The 18,530-nt window shown below is 42.5% G+C and overlaps 1 protein-coding gene across 1 annotated transcript in view; it reads left to right on the top strand.

Moving 5' to 3' along the window:
• The window catches only part of GLDC (glycine decarboxylase), a 77,022-nt gene that overhangs the window by 37,597 nt on the left and 20,895 nt on the right, over positions 1-18,530 (top strand). The window contains exons 12-16 of the mRNA XM_081103410.1: positions 1,663-1,760; positions 2,244-2,328; positions 2,481-2,522; positions 3,721-3,863; positions 12,951-13,026. Coding sequence (XP_080959536.1) covers positions 1,663-1,760; positions 2,244-2,328; positions 2,481-2,522; positions 3,721-3,863; positions 12,951-13,026 — 444 coding nt within the window. The remainder of the gene's footprint in view (positions 1-1,662; positions 1,761-2,243; positions 2,329-2,480; positions 2,523-3,720; positions 3,864-12,950; positions 13,027-18,530) is intronic.

An 18,530-nucleotide genomic window follows, 5' to 3' on the forward strand; every position in this document is an offset into this window, starting at 1 on the left:
CTGAAAGATGAGTAGGAGTTAAATAGTCTAACTCCTGGATGACTAGTTTAGGAACATTGTAATCCTTGAAGAGGAGGATGGGGCCAGAAGTGTTCCAAACACTGGGAAAAACAGCCACAAAGGCTGGAGGAGAGAGATTCCTGAGAACTAGAAGCAGTTCAGTGCGATTGAGTTGGTTTCTAAAACATTGAAATAGCAGGGACATGTGAGGATAAAGGTTATATTCCATGGAATGAGAATGAAAGGGAGAGGTGTCAGTGACTACCTAGACCTGTGGCCAGGTGTTAATCACAACTTTACATGGCCTGGTGCATAGGAAGCCCTCAATAAATATTTGATGAATAAATCAATGAAAGGAAACATTTACTAAAGAAGTTGAAATAGGTTTTAGAGTGTTGAATGTTGCTGTCCTGGTTGTCTGTGTCCTCTTTGAGAGAGGACTTCAGTATAACAAATGGAAATCATCAAAGAAGTATCATATTAAACTTTAATTAATAAACAGGACTGAATAAGCATCTTCCCTCTAACAGTGGTTCTCAACCTTCTGGCCCTTTAAATACAGTTCCTCATGTTGTGACCCAAGCATAAAATTATTTTCGTTGCTACTTCATAACTGTAATGTTGCTACTGTTATCAATCGTAATGTAAATATCTGATATGCAGGATGGTCTTAGGCGACCCCTGTGAAAGGGTCGTTTGACCGCCAAAGGGGTCACAACCCACAGGTTGAAAACCGCTGCTCTAGAACTTTGCACTACTTTTAATCACAATTATTCATTCCACATGTTTGAGGCATGTTTATGGAATGAACAGTCACTGAAGCCTGGGGCAGAATGAGGAGCAAGTGATCTATTTATTATATATTCTTTATATTGAACTCTTAATAGATAAATGATTTGCAAATAGTTTCCCCTCCTGTGGGTTATCACGTAACTCTCTTGACAGTGTCCTTTGATATGCAAAAATTTTTAATTTTAATGAGTCTATTTTTTGTTGCTCATGCTTAAGAAACCATAGCCAAACCCAAGGTCATGCAGATGTTCCCTTGTTTTCTTCTAAGAGTTTTATAGTGTTAGCCTTTAAAGGTAGGTCCTTAATTAATCCATTTCAAGTTACTTTTTTTGTATATTATGTAAGATCTGGATCCAACTTCATTCTTTTGCATGCGTAAATCCAGTTTTCTCAGCACTGTCTGTTGAAGACATTGTCCTTTTCCCCATTACACGATCTTGGAATTTGAATTTCATTAGAGTTGTTCTCAAAGATAAAAGATCAGTGTCAAGTGACACACTACCTGAGTGTTATCATGGTAACTTTTTTGATAGCCTTTTAAAATAACTTACCAGAACTCACTTATTATTCAAGGAACATACAAGAGATGTCAACTTTTTTTGCAGTAAAAATTGTACAGTTTTCCTTATTTTCTGTGGCTGAGGTCAATAGAACTTAAAAACAGTGCTCTGGAGATTTTCACAATTCATAACTCCTGACACCTGTCAGCACACCATGCCAGATGCCTGGGGAGGCGGTGAGTGGGCGGGCGGGGGCTGCTCGGGGACTTCTGATGCTCTGTGAGAATACTTGCTGACCTGAGGCCTGGGCGTCCACACGTGGTTCTAGGCACAATTCCTGCCCTTTGGTTTCTGTGGTCTCTCCATGCAGGAGCTGGTTGCTGAAAGCATGGGCGAGGAACGGAGAGGTATTCTAGCCACTGCCTTCAAGAGAACCAGCCCGTTCCTTACAAATCAAGTGTTCAACAGGTTTGTGTGGCCAGTGCGACTTCTGCACTGTGTGCCGTGGCTTGGGAGCGCAGTAGAGAGTGGCTTCTGACTTGGACGTGATATTCCCTTAATAATAAATCATCGCCGTAGGGATCCCATTGCTGATTTGGGCAAAGCACACATTATTTCCTATTGGCCCTGACTCCTTGGCACTGTAACCCCTAATTCTACTCATCAGGCGGGGGAGAGTTTAGATGCCTAGTTGCCAGGCTGAAGAGCATACCCAGGAAGTCAACATCCTCTTTTTCCAAACCTTCCTCTTATGCCCACAGGATGCTTCTTGTCCTGGGCCATCCACTGAGGTTTGTGGGGTGCCATGCCCTTCCCTCTGATGCTCTGTTGGCATGGCCCAACGTGATCTGTATGTTGAAGGTAGATCTCAGTGTGTCTGATCTTTCAGGAGGATACGTATGGACTCTTACCTAACTAGATTGGCCCCAATCACACGTTTTGTGTTCACAGCTATCACTCAGAAACAAATATTGTTCGATATATGAAGAAATTAGAAAACAAAGACATTTCCCTCGTTCACAGCATGATTCCACTGGTAATTATTACTTTTATCCCCGCCCCTCTTTGGGTCACATGTAATATGCTGCAGGAGGGGTGAATGGGTGGCCATGTGGGGAGATAGAAGGGCTGATCATACGGATCATAAGAAATAACCAATGCAATTTATTTTGGTTGTGCTTCTTAAAGGGATCCTGTACCATGAAGCTCAACAGTTCATCTGAACTTGCAGTAAGTAGGTCACTTCTAAGAAGGAATTTGTTCTGGCTGTACATAACTAGAGAAAACTGCTACTGGGACGGTGAATTAATAAATACTTTAATAATCCTTTTCCTTGTTATTCAGCAATCTTGGCAGAAACCCCAATTTTACCACAACCTGATCATTTAAATTTATGAGTCAGATTATTTTGAAATATTGAAATAATTAAATATATAGTATTGATACCTTCCTACCCTCCCACCATCTTTTGTTAAACCTGCCACATGAAAAGCTTTTATTTTGATCAATTTGTGGTTGTTAAGCTCAGAAGAACCTTAAGGCTTCTTTCTAGAAATCCATTCATAGTGCCAAAGGGTAGAGATTTGAGGTTTTAATTTCTTTCCTGTGTTAACAGAAGATTTGTGTAACCTGCTGTTGTGTTGGTAAGCATGTTTCCTAGGCTAGGATCCATTTCAACAAAGTTAGCTTGTTCCTTTTTTTCCACCGGAGTATTCAGATGTGACAGATCATATCAGGCCAAGTAAATAATTTTATATTGTGACAGGAAGATTTCCCCCATTTGCTTTTCTGTTGCTTTGCTCTGCTTAATGAAGAGACAATAATGTACATGCTATGTAAGAGTTTGAATAAACTATACTTGAAGCAACTCATTGGGTTTCATGGATATAAATCTATTTTCGGGCCTTTTTGTCCCTAAAATAGATAGAAAGAGGTTATATTTTTGCACAAGTTCACTTTCTGGGACTCACTTCTAAAATGAAGACAGTAGTAGAACTTACCTTGTAAGATTGTGGTGAGAGTTAAATGAAGGAATATATTAAAGTGCTGAAAGTAGCCCTAGCTGGCTTGGCTCAGTGGATAGAGCGTCAGCCTGTGGACTGAAGGGTCCCAGGTTCGATTCCGGCCAAGGGCACATGCCTGGGTTGCAGGCTCGATCCCCAGTAGGGGCTGTGAAGGAGGCAGCCAATCAATGATTCTCTCTCATCATTGATGTTTCTATCTCTCCTTCCTTCCTCTCTGAAATCAATAAAGAAAAATATTTTAAAAATAAATAAATAAAGTGCTGAAAGCAGTGCCTGGCACATAGTAAGCACTGCATGTCCGATCATGCTTTCATCATCATCACATCATCATCATCAAAGTTAATATTGTTACTGCTGTTACAATATGTGTATATGCATATGTTTTCTCCTTTCTTGCTCTTCAGCCAATCACATGGAGTGAATTTGCAAACATCCACCCCTTTGTGCCTTTGGACCAAGCTCAAGGGTACCAGCAGCTTTTCCGAGAGCTTGAGAAGGATTTGTGTGAGATCACAGGCTACGACCGAGTCTGTTTACAGCCTAACAGGTAAGGGGATTTCATTTCCTGTCATTTAGTTATTGCTTGGGGTATAACACAACACCCATCTTAACACTTAGAGGTTTGAAGCAACAAATATTTTGTATCCTTCTGAGTTGAGTGGACAGTTGCCCTCCACTTGGGTGATGACTAGAAGGTCCAAAGTGGCCTCCTTCATTGCTGAGAAGTTAGTGGGGGGCTGTTGGCTGGGAGAACTTAGTTCAGGCCGTGGCTATGGAGCTTGGCTCTTCTCTGTGTGGACCTCTCCATGTGATTGCTTGAACTTCCTCACGGAATGATACCAGGGTTCAAAGCACAGTGCTCCGAGGTGGAAGGATGTGGAAGCTGCAAACCTCTTAAGGCTCAGCCTCTGAAGTCACTCAGCCTCACTTCCAGAGCATTCTGTTTGTTACAGCAGGTTACAGGGCGAGCCCAGATTTCATGTGGGAAGGGACACAACAGGGGTGTGAATGTTGAGAGTCATGGTTCGTTGTGGGCCATCTTTGGAAACTAGTTACTATACCTGTCAATAACATAGTAAAAGAAGGAAAGTCAAGCACACATGTTAGCTCCTACGAAGCAGCAATGTCTCAATCTAACAGGGCCAGAAGAACCTGGATCCTGGTTTCTTCTGTCACTGACTTTGAAAGTTCCTTCCCCTCTTCTGGCCTTGGTCTTTTTATCTGCAAAGTAAAAAACTTTGAAGAATAGTGATTTGTAAAAACAGAGGGTTTTGGCAACATCTCCTGGGTACCTTTAAAAAATACAAATTCCAGACGCACCGGCGTTGCTCAGTGGTTGAGCGTCGACCTAGGAACCAGGAGATGGGGGTTTGATTCCCGGTCAGGGTATATGCCTGGGTTGGGGGCTCCATTCCCAGTTGGAGGCATGCAGGAGGCAGCTGATAGATGATTCTCTCTCATCATTGATGTTGCTATCTCTCTCTCCCTCTCTCTGAAATCAATAAAAACATTAAAAAATATATAAATTCCTGGGCCCCAATCCAGACCTACTGATCATAATCTTCAGGAGTTGAGACGAAAAATCTTTATTTTTAAGAAGCAACAAAATGATTCTGATATACAGCCAATTTGGAATCCACTGCATTTGTGATCTCTCTGTCTTCCTGGGAGTGCAGACAGACCTGTTATCGGTGTGGAGTTAAGGTCTTAGGATAGCTTCGAAGAGGAGTCAGTCTCTGCTCCTGGGTTCTCTACCTCCTACGACCCAAGGTGTAATTCTTGCCCAGTAGTCTCAGCATTGGCATCACCTAGGACTTTGCTAGAAATACAGAATTTCGATTTTAAAATTCAAAAATCAAATGATTTAAAAACAGAGACAATTATTGTCTCACTTTCTGAAAGAGAAAGTAACCAAGTTTTAATCAGATATAATCAAGCTTAACCTCCTGTTTGGTAATATAGGCTACATAGCAAAGCCATGCACTTTTTTTCTTTTTAACATATTTTTATTGATTTCAGAGAGGAAGGGAAAGAGAGATAGAAACATCAATGATGAGAGATAGAAACATCATTGATAGGTTGTCTCCTGCATGCCCCCCCACTGGGGATCAAGCCTACAACCCTGGCATGTGCCCTTACCAGGCGGAATCAAACCATGACCTCTTGGTTCATAGGTTGATGCTCAACCACTGAACCACACTGGTCGGGCAGAGCCATGCACTTTGAAAAACAATATACCCTATCAAGCACGACTCCTTTAGGAAGAGGGTAGATGGCACATGAAAGGCCATGGAGCTCTTTTAACAATAGCCTTTCAAATCCTCATTACACAAATAGGAAGGAACTGACGTTCATGAAAGTCAGGCTTCAGTATACGCTCATTAAAATGTTTTCATTCAGCTTTTTTTTTTTTTTAAAAGTATGAGAGGAACCTGATTGAATTCTTAACCTTAGGCAATAATGCTTTATTAAATGTTGAAAATGAAGAAATTTTGCCCTCTAGTGATGGAATAGGATTGCATCTTTAGTGTCATATTGGAGAGCAATGTTTCAAGACTAACTCTTAAGTCATTAGCTCTTGCAGTAAATTAAGGTCCCAGCCAGAGTCCCCAGAGACTGACCTAAGGATGAGGAAGCTTGCCCTCCCTTAAAGCAATGGTTCCCAACCCTTTCTGGAAATTAGATTCATAGGGTGAGTTTATACAAATTCTGATGTCCAGATCACAATCCCAGATCCAATCACAATCTCAATGGGGAAATACAGGAGTGAGGGAGGGGACATATTGTGACATGAAAACCTTGGTTCACATAGCCAAGTCTTCACTTGGTCGATAGTTAGATCCCAAAGGTTTTTTGTTTGTTTTTAAATATATTTTTATTGTTTTCAGAGAGGAAGGGAGAGGGAGAGAGAGATAGAAACATCAATGATGAGAGAGAACCATTGATCGGCTGCCTCCTGCACGACCCCCTACCGGGGATCAAGCCTGCAACCCAGGCATGTGCCCTTGACTGGAATCGAACTCAGAACCCTTCAGTCTGCAGGCCTATGCTATATCCACTGAGCCAAACCAGCTAGGACGATCCCAAAGGCTTTTAAGAACTTGAAACAAAAATGTTAGGAACCTGGAGGGCTTTTCCAGCTTGGTGGAGAACATAGCCAAAAATATTTAATTACCTTTCCATTTCCTGTTGCGCCTAGCATGGTTGCTTTGGCTTGTTTCTCATAACGCGATGACACTCTTAAATTCACTCAGCAGCTCACAGACACACTCCAGGAACTGCTGGGTTAGAATGATATATAATGCAATGTTTAAGGCAGACAGAAACAGTAATTAACACCTTTCAAAGATGTTACTCTAAAAGGGAAGACAATCTAAAATTATTATTAGCTCACTTGGCTTATAAGAGTGAGGAAGTTGTTTTTATCTTTAAAAACTGCAGGGTTAGCCGAAACTGGTTTGGCTCAGTGGATAGAGCGTCGGCCTGCGGACTGAAGGGTCCCAGGTTCGATTCCGGTCAGGGGCATGTATTTGGGTTGCGGGCACATCCCCAGTAGGAGATGTGCAGGAGGCAGCTGATCGATGTTTCTCTCTCGTCGATGTTTCTAACTCTCTATCTCTCTCCCTTTCTCTCTGTAAAAAATCAATAAAATATATTAAAAAAACAAACAAACAAAAAAACAAACTGCAGGGTTAATCTTGATTGTAGATAGACTGGCAGTGGCTTCCCCAGAATCTCCTCCCAAGGAAAGATCTTAAAGCAGCGGTTCTCAACCTGTGGGTCTCGACCCTTTGGGGGTCGAACGACCCTTTCACAGGGGTCGCCTGAGACCATCGGAAAACACATATATAATTAGATATTGTTTTTGTGATTAATCACTATGCTTTAATTATGTTCAATTTGTGACAATGAAATTGGGGGTCACCACAACATGAGGAACTGTATTAAAGGGTCGCGGCATTAGGAAGGTTGAGAACCACTGTCTTAAAGGAAGGTGGGAACAGGCATAATCAATGGCTCTCTAACTTCACTGCGCATGAGAGTCCCCTGGGGGCTTGTTATATTACTAAGCCCCTCCTCCAGAGTTTCTGATTCAGTCTGGGGTGGGGCCTGGGAATTTGCATTTCTGACAAATTCCCAGGTGATGCTGATGTGCTGGTCTGACCCACCAGGCTGTGAAAACCACCGGTGTTGCAGAGGTTCCCAGCCCAGGCTGTGTATTAGAACTACTTGGGGAGCGTTGAAGAATACTGATGCCCTCCCCACCACACAGAATCTCCGCTAGTGGTGGAGCCCAGGGGTCCCAGCTCCCCAGGTGATTCTCATGCGCCAGTGGGTTGGAGATTGTATGGACCTGGAGGAACGCCATAGAGGAGTGAGATTTGAAGCTTGCCTTTGAGAGCACCACCAGTAATGTGCATAGTTTATAGCAGAGCATCAAACACCTGGTAATTGCCACATCCGTCTCCTTTCCTGGGCTCACGGTTATCATTGATCATCTCTGATATGCTTTCCGACTGAGTCTAGGGCAGCTTCAGAATCCTCCCTTGCAGAGCTCCGGGAGAACGGATATGGGGGACCTCTGAGTAGGGACTAATTTTCCCAAGAAACACACAAAAAATAGCATGCTCAATGCCAGGAAGAAGAGAAAGGATGAAGGATGAAGAGCCTTTTTTTGGGAAATATAAAGCAATGGGCAGAAGGATCTGGCCTCCCCTAATTTCCTTAACTCTCAGAAGTATAATTTTGATGTTTGTAAGGCTCTGAAGCAGTGGTTCTCACACTTGTCTGCATCCCCAGAATTTCTGATTTAGTGTGACTGGGCTGGGCAGGAGCCAGGAATTTGCATTTCTAACAAGTTTCCAGGTGATGCTGATGCTATTGTTTGGGAATCTCCGGTTTGAGAACCACCGCTTTGAGGTAGTATCCAGGTATCTGAAAGGTTAGAGCTGCTGGAATTATCCAGATGTTTCTTTTTTCTTTTTTTGAATATATTTTATTGATTATTTTACAGAGAGGAAGGGAGAGGGATAGAGAGTTAGAAACATTGATGAGAGAGAAACATCGACCAGCTGCCTCCTGCACACACCCTACTGGGGATGTGCCCACAATCAAGGTACATGCCCTTGACTGGAATCAAACCCGGGACCCTTCAGTCTGCAGGTTGACACTCTATCCACTGAGCCAAACCAATCAGGGCTCCAGATGTTTCTTGACCAGAATTCAAAGGTTAAATATAGAACTTAGCTTCTATCAAGTTAGATACTGATAGGTAAACACATTCCAGAATGACATGTTGAGAGGGTTTTATTTTAAGCTTATAGAAGTAGAGACCCAGGTAGCATTTGGGGTTCTTAATGTATGCAACAGTTTGGTTAAAATACTGTTGCTTCCAAGGTGTCTGTACTGGTAAATTATCTGTCACCCTGACCTGTAAACAGCTGAAAAACACACACACACTTCTCTGAAATCGCATACTATGGCCATCAGTGTGCACACTATGGTGTGTTAAAAACTATAAAATGATTTTCAGTAGACTACTAGGGAAAAGTAAAACAAGAATAGATCTGGCAAATCTAGATAGTTTATACTTTTTAAAAATGTACAAATTTTAAATTACTGGCCCCCAAATTTAAAAACGTTAAGGATCCATAACATGATAATTTTCTCTAGGACACATTTTTAACACTCTCTGACGTGTGTGAATACAATACCCTGTTTGAGACCTCAAATGCTATTTTCTCAGCACAGTTCAAATGAAGTTCAGCAGTTGTTTTGGTGACTGCTGGGACTCAACTCTAAATCATGAATTATAGCATATTTTGCAATCTGGCAAAATGGCTTCTGTTACTTTTTTAATTAACAACAGCAGCTATAATAATCTCCAAATATTCCAATGTAGCTAACTTCTGAGAAATTTCTTATAGTGTCTATAAACTCAGCAACTATATTCCTTAGACGGCATAAAGAGATTACTTCATGGCTGGCCAACGATGTCTTCTGCTGTGTGTACATCAGTGACAAATGTACACAGTTACTAACCAAAATGCCTTCTTTATAGGCTGCGATTAATTTTTTAAAATGTAGGTTTTTATTGTTTTCAGAGAGAGGAAAGGGGAGAGAGAAAGAGATAGAAACATTAATGACGAGAGAGAATCATCTATCGGCTGCCTCCTGCACAACCCCTACTGGGGATCGAGCCCGCAACCTGGGCATGTGCCTTGACTGAGAATTGAACCGTGACCTCCTGGTTCATAGGTTGATGTTCAACCACTGAGCCACACCGACCAGGCTGCAATTCAGTTATCATCTTAATCCATCTGAAGTTTTATGCTTAAGAAGTGCTATGCTTTCCGCCTGTGACTCCTGGCCATGCATATTCTGCAAAATCATCCAGAAGAGCAGGCTACGTTCCCTCTCAGATAGACATATCATCTGCAATCTTATTTCTAAAATCTAGCAGAAGGTTACAAGTATCCCTTGGGGTTGAGCTTGTGTGATGGTCCAATAAACATTTTTTCCAAACATCTAAAAACGTACTCCTTGGAACTAAATTGCAGTATTTCTTAATCTCAACCTTTTTGCCCAGGTTCAAATGATAAATATCTTTGAAATTTACTGTGTCCTTAAACTCTTGTTTTAATCTTGGCAAAAGAGCTGAACTATGACCCTAGCCCTATCATGGGATCTTCAAATTCCACCACTACCCTCACCCTCTTTTCTTTTTCTCTCTCTTTCTAAATTTACATTGAGTAGCTGCCCCGAATTTCCACACTTATGATGATACACTGTTACTAATAGGGTCTAGGTCAGTGATGGCGAACCTTTTGAGCTCAGCGTGTCAGCATTTTGAAAAACCCTAACTTAACTCTGGTGCCATGTCACATATAGAAATTTTTTGATATTTGCACCATAGTAAAACGAAGACTTATACTTTTGATATTTATTTTATATATTTAAATGCCATTTAACAAAGAAAAATCAACCAAAAAAATGAGTTCGCGTGTCACCTCTGACAAGCGTGTCATAGGTTCGCCATCACTGGTCTAGGTTTACATAATCACAAAACTGTTGAATCCTATCAACTCCAGTTTATTATCACCTTGGGAATCATTGTGCTTGTTATATGTGTTCTAGCTTTTTCTAGTCTACTGGATTTCTCTGGATTCTTTGTAGAATGAGTCTGGGTTTTGGGAGAGGTTGTCAGTTAGTTTTTACTCATTCTATGTTAATCAGTATCACACGTAGCCAGAACCATTCCTTTAGCAGCCTGAGTAAATGCCAGGACTCGCGGGACTTGTTTTTCTAAAACAGTTTAATCTTGTGCTCCCTGGGCACTTCTGTGGGTCTGAGGCTCCCCATCCACGAGAGTCCTCCTTTCTGTGGCTGGCTCTGCAGGTCCAGGCCACAAACTGCTTCATTTTAAAGAGATGCCAGAAATTCACTATCCCACCCGCTGGCATGGCTCAGTGGTTGGGCATCTACCTATGAACTAGGAGTCAGGGTTCAATTCCCAGTCAGGGCACATGCCTGGGTTGCTGGCTCGATGCCAGTAGAGGGCGTGCAGGAGGCAGCCGATCAACGATTCTCTCTCTTCATTGATGTTTCTATTTCTCTCTCTCCCTCTCTCTTCCTTTCTGAAAGCAATACAAATATTTTTAAAAAAAAAAAAAAAAAGAAGAAAGAGGAGAAATTCACTATCCTAGCTGCCCGTCCACACGGAATGGTTTTCTGATGATCTCTTAATCTGGGTTATGAAAATAAGCACTTACTTTTCATAATACTTTCTCACCAACAGGTGGCACTATAACCCCCTTTCTTTAATAGTGAACTAGTAGTAAGCCATGTGTGGCATTTAGAACTTATCTTCCACATTTTTGAGTAGAAACATAGCTGATTTTAAGAGCATCTCAGGCAAAAATGTGGAAATATCGAAACAGCATTTCTGATAAAATCTTTAGCATGTTGACTTTCTCTTTTTTATATATATAAATATGTTTTTACTGAGCCACGCCAGCTACCAGAGTTTTTAAAATATATATATATAATTTTTGCCTGGCCAACCTAGCTCAGTGGTTGAGCTTTGACCTATGAACCAGGAGTTCACGGTTCAATTCCCGGTCAGGGCACATGCCCAGGTTTCAGGGTCGATCCCCTGTGCGGGGCATGCAGGAGGCAGCCAATAGATGATTCTCTCTCATCATTGATGTTTCTATCTCTCTCTCTCCTTCTCCCTTCCTCTCTGAAATTAATAAAAATATATTTAAAAATATATACATATAATTTTTTTCTTGTTTAACCACTATGCTGTACACCTGAAACTAATTCAAAATAATATTGAAAGTGAACTGTAATTGAAAATTAAACTTAAAAAAATTCCAATGCTTAGCTTTTAGCTAAGAAATAAAAGAAAGCTTATCTAATTTATTCTTAAGCCTTGTGCTTTTAGAGTATGATCTCAAAATTACTGGGTGACTAGAGGGATGAATGCCAAACCACTGGGTCTTCCACCGAGTCAAATGATGGTGTAATTTTGCAAAATGAAGGAAATATGTATTTTGAATGGGATTAAAAAGACCTATTAGTCACTTCCCTTTCCTTCCTGCAGAGAGTACTGAAAACATTAAGTAACAGTTTAAGATTGACTCAGCATCGCTCACTGGGGTGTTAGTCATTAAGTGCGCTCTAAAAGTGGTGCCTTTCAGGACTGTTTTGTTGGGTATGGCCGGCCGCTAGCAGCTGTGTGCATGTGGGGCCTGGGAAAGCCGACCCTGAGACAGACAGAAATGGTGCCACTTTCAAAGTGCATAGTTTCTTGGGGCAATTTGGTCATTGACTAAGTATTTGGTGATAAAAGAAATCATTGTAGTTTTAGGTGTGATAGTTGTAGTTACATTTAAAAAAAATAATTTTTGTCTTTGAAAGATACATATTGAAGTTTGAATTGATGAGTGACATGACTGAGTTTTGTTTCAAAATAATCTAGTTCAGAGTGAGGAGGGTTAGTGAGGGATATAGTTGGAAACAAGATCGACCATCTATAATAATAAAAGCATAATATGCAAATTGTCCGAACGGAGGAACAACCAGTAGCTATGACGCGCACTGACCACCAGGGGGCAGACACTCAACTCAGGAGCGGGGAACGGGCCTAAGCCATCAGTCGGACATCTCCTGAGGGCTCCTGAACTGCAAAAGAGTGCAGGCTGGCCTGAGGGACCCGCGGCCCTCCCCCCGCCCCCCCTCCCCCGCCCGCACACAAATTTCGTGCACTGGGCCTCTAGTAATCCAATAACTGTTAAAGCTGGGTGATAGGCACATGGCAGTTCCTTATATTCTTTATTTTTATATAATTTTGAAATTTTCCATAATAAAAAATATTTTTTAGGCTCATGATTCTGAGTGAGGGTGGAAAGGCCCATCTCTGAGTGGGAGTGGGTGAGCTTTAGAGCACAGACCTGGCTGTTCAAGTCCTGTGGGCTCATGCAGAGATCTGCCGTGAGCTTTTCATGGTGTCCGGGAGTGACTTTGTGTCACTTGTTGGTGAGCACACGGCCCGGCCCCAACGAATATTGAATGGATCAATGAAAGCAAAAAGGCCCAAATCCTAATCCTTCTCTTCTTGCCTTTGCAGTGGAGCCCAGGGGGAATATGCTGGGCTGGCCACTATCCGAGCTTACTTAGAAGAGAAAGGAGAGAGACACAGAACGGTGAGTATGGGCAAGTGGTGCTTGCCCCCCACCGGGTGGCATCGGGTCTAGCTCCCAGGGTCCCTTTCACTCTGTGGGACACTCCCCCCAAGCTTTCTTAGAAGCAGCTGCAAGAACATATAATCAAGAAACAAATTTCTGTGGACTGGCCATTATGATTGTTGCCTCCAAGACATTTCACTGGACCATTTTGAGGGAAAACATCCAGAGATAAAAGCCTTTTGCTCAAACCCCGTCTGTAAAAGTCCGCCAGTTGGCTGTGAAACTGATTTCCTGAGGGAGTAAGGGGCAGGAATGTTGCCATTCCAAACCTCCTGTCCTTGGCTCAGCCCTGGCCCCAGGCCTGGAAAAGGACAGAGGCTGAGCTATAATTCTTCTGTAACTCCTACTGTGCCCAACCACAGTTCTAGTCATATGTGTGCTCAAAAAATATCGAGTCAAGAAATGCTCAATTAAATGATGTCAGCTCTAAGCAACGAAGGAAGACGTGGAACAGAGTTCATGGTTCTGCTTTATTGTTAGCTTTGGGTATGAGAGTCTAGTCTCCAGGGTCCAAACTGTTCTTGTGGGGACCAGCAGGTACAAATGGGCTCGACAGGACCTACCCTCATCTTCAGAGGCAGTGGCTTTAGCAGTTGATGTGACACAGACTTCAAATTGTGGCTGAAGGCCCTGACCGGTTTGGCTCAGTGGATAGAGCGTCGGCCTGTGGATGCAAGGGTCCTAGGTTCGATTCCGGTCAAGGGCAAGTACTTGGCTGCGGGCACATACCCAGTAGGGTGTGTGCAGGAGGCAGCTGATCGATGTTTCTCTCTCATCAATGTTTCTAACTCTCTATCCCTCTCCCTTCCTCTCCGTAAAAAAATCAATAAAATATATTAAAAAATTGTGGCTGAAGGAGTGGTCTTCATTTTGGTGATGACCAGGGCTTAGTTAGAACGTCCACAAAGTTCATTGGTGGAGTTCTTAGAAGGAGCAGTGGATAGGAGTCAAGAGCAGGACAAAAGTGTCTGCCCATCTAGGAGAGTTAGAGAAAAGGGTGCTCAGATGGTACTGGCTGCCTAAGTAAGTGGGATATGATAGGTGGTGGCCCGATCTTAGTCCATTTCTGGTTTTATTAAAACTGGGATTGCTTATGGCTTGTTGCCTGGATTTTGCAATGAGAGAATCTAAAAACTGTTTCACTTCCCTTTCAAAAAAAGGGGAGAGGGGAGAGAACATTTTCTCTCTCATTCCCTTGCTAATTCATTCGGATTCCACGTGTGTTTTCCCAGGCCTTTGACCTGGCTGGGGAATAGAATTGATTTTCAAAGACCTTTGAAAACCAGGACATTCACTAATTGAATAAATTATTGACTACTGGCTACATGCAAGGCACTTGGTGTGCCAGTCCAGAGACACAGCCCCAGGCATTCTAACTTGTGTTGTTTTTTTTTCACTTGAGTTTTCTCATGGTTTTGAGTTCTTTAGCTTTCTAAGGAAGGGTTAGTTTAGAGCTACAGCATTGTTTTTGGACCACAGAGCCTCAGCACTGTCATCAGTTCAGAAAGGAATGTTGAGGCTCCAGTTGTCCAGTGAAAGGGTAACAGATGACTGATATTAAGAGTTCCCTCTTCTGTTTTTCCTCCTTGGCCTCTATGCACTGAGGTAGCCCCTGGAGCGCCTCATCATTATGCTCTTTAATCAGGAGGTGTCTGGGGATCTTGGGAAGGGATCTGTGTGGCCATCTCCATGTTGTCCCCTCCCTGACCCCCCTCTCGTTCATGGAAGGCTAGCGAAGAGCTAATGACCAAGAGCCAGCGAAAATTCAGGTTCCACCCTCTGTGATGCTTCCCACCCTCATTGTTTCCCAGTCCTCCAGTTTGACACCCAGAAGTAGATGTGAATGGTCAGGAGTTGGGGGACCAACTGGAAAGGTCAAGGAGAAAGGATGAGAGACCTTTGGATTGGGCCTGAGAGGAGTCCTTTTCCCAGAGACTCTTTTCGGCTCCTCCCACCCCCACCTTGTGTTTTCTAGTCCTCCCTTCTCTCTCCGTCCCCTCCCCCTCGTGTGTGATGTTTCTTCTGGTGCCATGGTCCGCATTGCTGTCATTGAGATGTCACGAGGGGCTCTTCCTTCCTGAAGGGTGGAGAGGAGCTGGCGCCTCATTGTAGGAAGGGGAGGAAGAGGCAGGGGAGGCCACCCAGTCACTGAGTTTGTAGAAATACAGAACTCATGAGTTTGGAAATGTTGGCATCCTTTTTAGATGAAAGATTTTAACTAAAGCTGACTTTTTTAGTTAGAGAAGGGGAAAATGGCTTGCTTACATTAGAGAAGTCTGAGACAGCTGCTCCTGCACAATAGACTCTGATGGAATCCATTCAGATAGGAAGTGTGGGGAAGTCACGTGCTATGGAACCACCCAGGGTCCTGATGGCTCTCTTGTGTCAAGCTGGTTTGGGAAGTTAGTTTCACTTTGCTCTTAAGTTAAATTTCAGGCATTCTTAAAAGGCAACAGCCAACTTCTTGATTCTCCAGTTTAATTTGGGAGAATGCATATTTATTTATTAGATTCTTTATTTTTTTAATATATTTTATTGATTTTTTACAGAGAGGAAGGGAGAAGGAGAGGAATAGAGAGTTAGAAACATCAATGAGAGAGAAACATTAATTCAGCTGCTTCCTGCACAGTCCCTACTAGGGATGTGCCCACAACCAAGGTACATGCCTTTGACCGGAATTGAACCTGGGACCCTTCAGTCTGCAGGCCGACATTCTATCCACTGAGCCAAACCAGTCAGGGCTATTTATCAGATTCTTATATCGCAATCACCATGTGCCAGACACTCTCCTAAACACTTTGAAATAACTCAATTTGCTAGTCAGGTTTGCTAGTCAAAGACTGTGTTTCCTATACAAAGGGAAAACATTGACCAAAACCAACAACAAGAACCAACAACAAAGAAACACCTTCCAAAAACTTTTATGTATTTTTCTCTTCCTGATTGCCTGAGGCAAAGTAATGGCCTTTGGTTGTTCAGTTTTTACCATGAGTGAGAAATTGACTTCTCTTGCAAAGGAGCATTACCCTGAATCCTTCAAAGATCAGCTATGTTGGTTCTACACCAGACATATTGGGGACTGAGGAAAACACAGCATCTCTAAATGGATATTAATAGATTTGATGTTTTGGATAAAGTAAAACATCAAATCTGGGTCCTGTTGTTGCTATGTCCCTCGTAACACCACAATTCTAAAGTGTGAAAAACTTACCTAAAAAATAAATATGTAAATAAATAAAGTGTGGAAAAATTAACATTAAAAAATAAAGTTTCCTAGATCCATATAGAAAACCAGAAATGTCCAACAGCAACTTGTAAAAGAATCATTGACAAAACCACTGAGATTCCCCCGCCCACTACTCTTTATATCAGAATGCTGTAACAAATTACTATAAAATTAGTGGGTTAAAATAATACACATTTATTTTCTTACAGTATGTGGAGGCCAGGAGTCTGAAATTGATTTCACTTGGCTAAAGTCAAGGTTCTGGCAGGGCTGGTTCCTTCTGAAGGATTCAGAATGTTTCTTTGCCTTTCTTTCCCCATTTCTGGAGGCCTCCTTCATTCCTTGGCTCATGGCCCCTTCCTGCCATCACGCCAGCCTCTGTTCAGTCATCACATCTCCTACTTCCTTTGTAATCAGGTCTCCCTCTGCCTCCCACTTGCGAATACATTTGGAGCCCAACCTATAATTCAGATTTCAAGAGGAATGTTAAGGTTCCAGTTGTCCAGTGACTGACCGATGACTGACATCAAGCGTTCCCTCTTCTGTTTTTCCTCCTTGCACTGAGGTAGCCCCTAAAGCTCCCCATCATTATGCTCTTTCACCATCTCCATGTAGCTTCATCCTCATCCTATCTTAAGGTCCTTAATCTCTCATCTCAAGACCCTTAACTTAATCACATCAGCCAAGTACCTTTGCCATTTTGGGGATAGGATGTGGGCATCGTTGGAGGCCCCTTATTCAGTGTACCATAGGGTGGTTGACATTTTTAGCTTGAATGTTTCCTTTTTCTTTTTGTTAATCCTCACCTGAGGATATTTTTCCATTGATTTTTAAAGAGCGTGGAAGGGAGAGGGAGAGACACAGAGAAAGAGACATCTGTGTGATAGAGACACATCGACTGGTGTCCTCTCACACGCACCCCAACCCGGGCCTGGGATCAAGCCTGCAACCAAGGTACGTGCCTTTGATTGGAATCAAAGCCGTGACCCTTCAGGCCACAGGCCGGCATCCTATCCACCGAACCAAACTGGCTAGGGCTTAGCTTGAATGTTTTTGTTTCAGCAGAACTTCCCTGATATGAATTCTCCACTTAGGCCTTTAACAAATAGTTTATATTCATTTTTAAAACATTTGCCTTTCCCTTCCTTGATCAATGTTCTGCCCCTAGGGATCCTTTTATACCAAGATCCTTTGGTGGAATAAAAATACCTTGTGAGAAACGACAAGTGACTCTCGCTTTGGTCCTGAGAAATTAAAACACATTCAGTACAAAGGGGAGGCATTTAAACAAGAAAACGGATTTGAGGATAACAGAGCATAACCAGCATGAGATGAGGAGCCATTCAAAAGAGGCACAAACTTGCTGTCAGCAGAAGAGTGACAAAGTACTTTGATGTGTGCCTCTGGTTACAGTTCTCTTTGTGCACGTGTATTTTTATTAAGTAGATGACTTTGCTGTTTTTGAGGAAACAGCTGTAAGCTAAGCTTTCCTTTTGTAAGCCCATTTTATAATGTGCATCCATTTCTCTTCAAGGGATTGCAATATTGGTTCTGGTATTAAAAAAAAAAAAAAAAAGCCTGGCTGGTATGACTCAGTGGTTGAGCATCAACCTATGAACCAGGTCACGGTTCATTCCCGGGCAGGGCACATTCCTGAGTTGCAGGCTGGGTCCCCAATGAGGGCATGCAGGAGGCAGCTGATCAATGATTCTCTCTCATCATTGATGTTCCTATCTCCCCCTCTCCCTTCCTCTCTGAAATCAGTAAAAATAATTCTTTAAAAAAAAAGGATTATTTTCAGGGTGCTTGTTGCTTCTTTTTGTTGTTTTAGGAAAAGTCTGTAATGCATTTTCCTATATTGGGGCGTCATCCGATCTACTTGAGCATGTGTTTTTGCCTGTGTTCAAGTGATTTTGGGGGAGGAAATGAAAGTGATTTAAATCTGGGAGTTCTAGCATTGCACCCGTCACCCACTTTCCATTAGAATTCGATAGATCTTTAAGCTGTAGGTCTTGACACACTTTCTCTTGATCTCTTTAACCTGAAGTGGCCCCCCTTCCCTTATTCCAAGTCCCCCCCCCTCCCCCCCGCCCCTGCACCTGTCCGCTGTAGGCATTAACTTATACACGTGGCAGTGTTGTCAGTGAACAAGTCATGTGAGCACAGGGCAGAGGTTGACCAGATTTAGTGCTTAGGTTATGATTCTCATGGGAACTGACAATTCATTGCACAGAAT

The sequence above is a fragment of the Myotis nattereri genome (genome assembly GCF_964212035.1).
Source record: "Myotis nattereri genome assembly, chromosome: 12".
Classification (NCBI taxonomy): domain Eukaryota; kingdom Metazoa; phylum Chordata; class Mammalia; order Chiroptera; family Vespertilionidae; genus Myotis; species Myotis nattereri.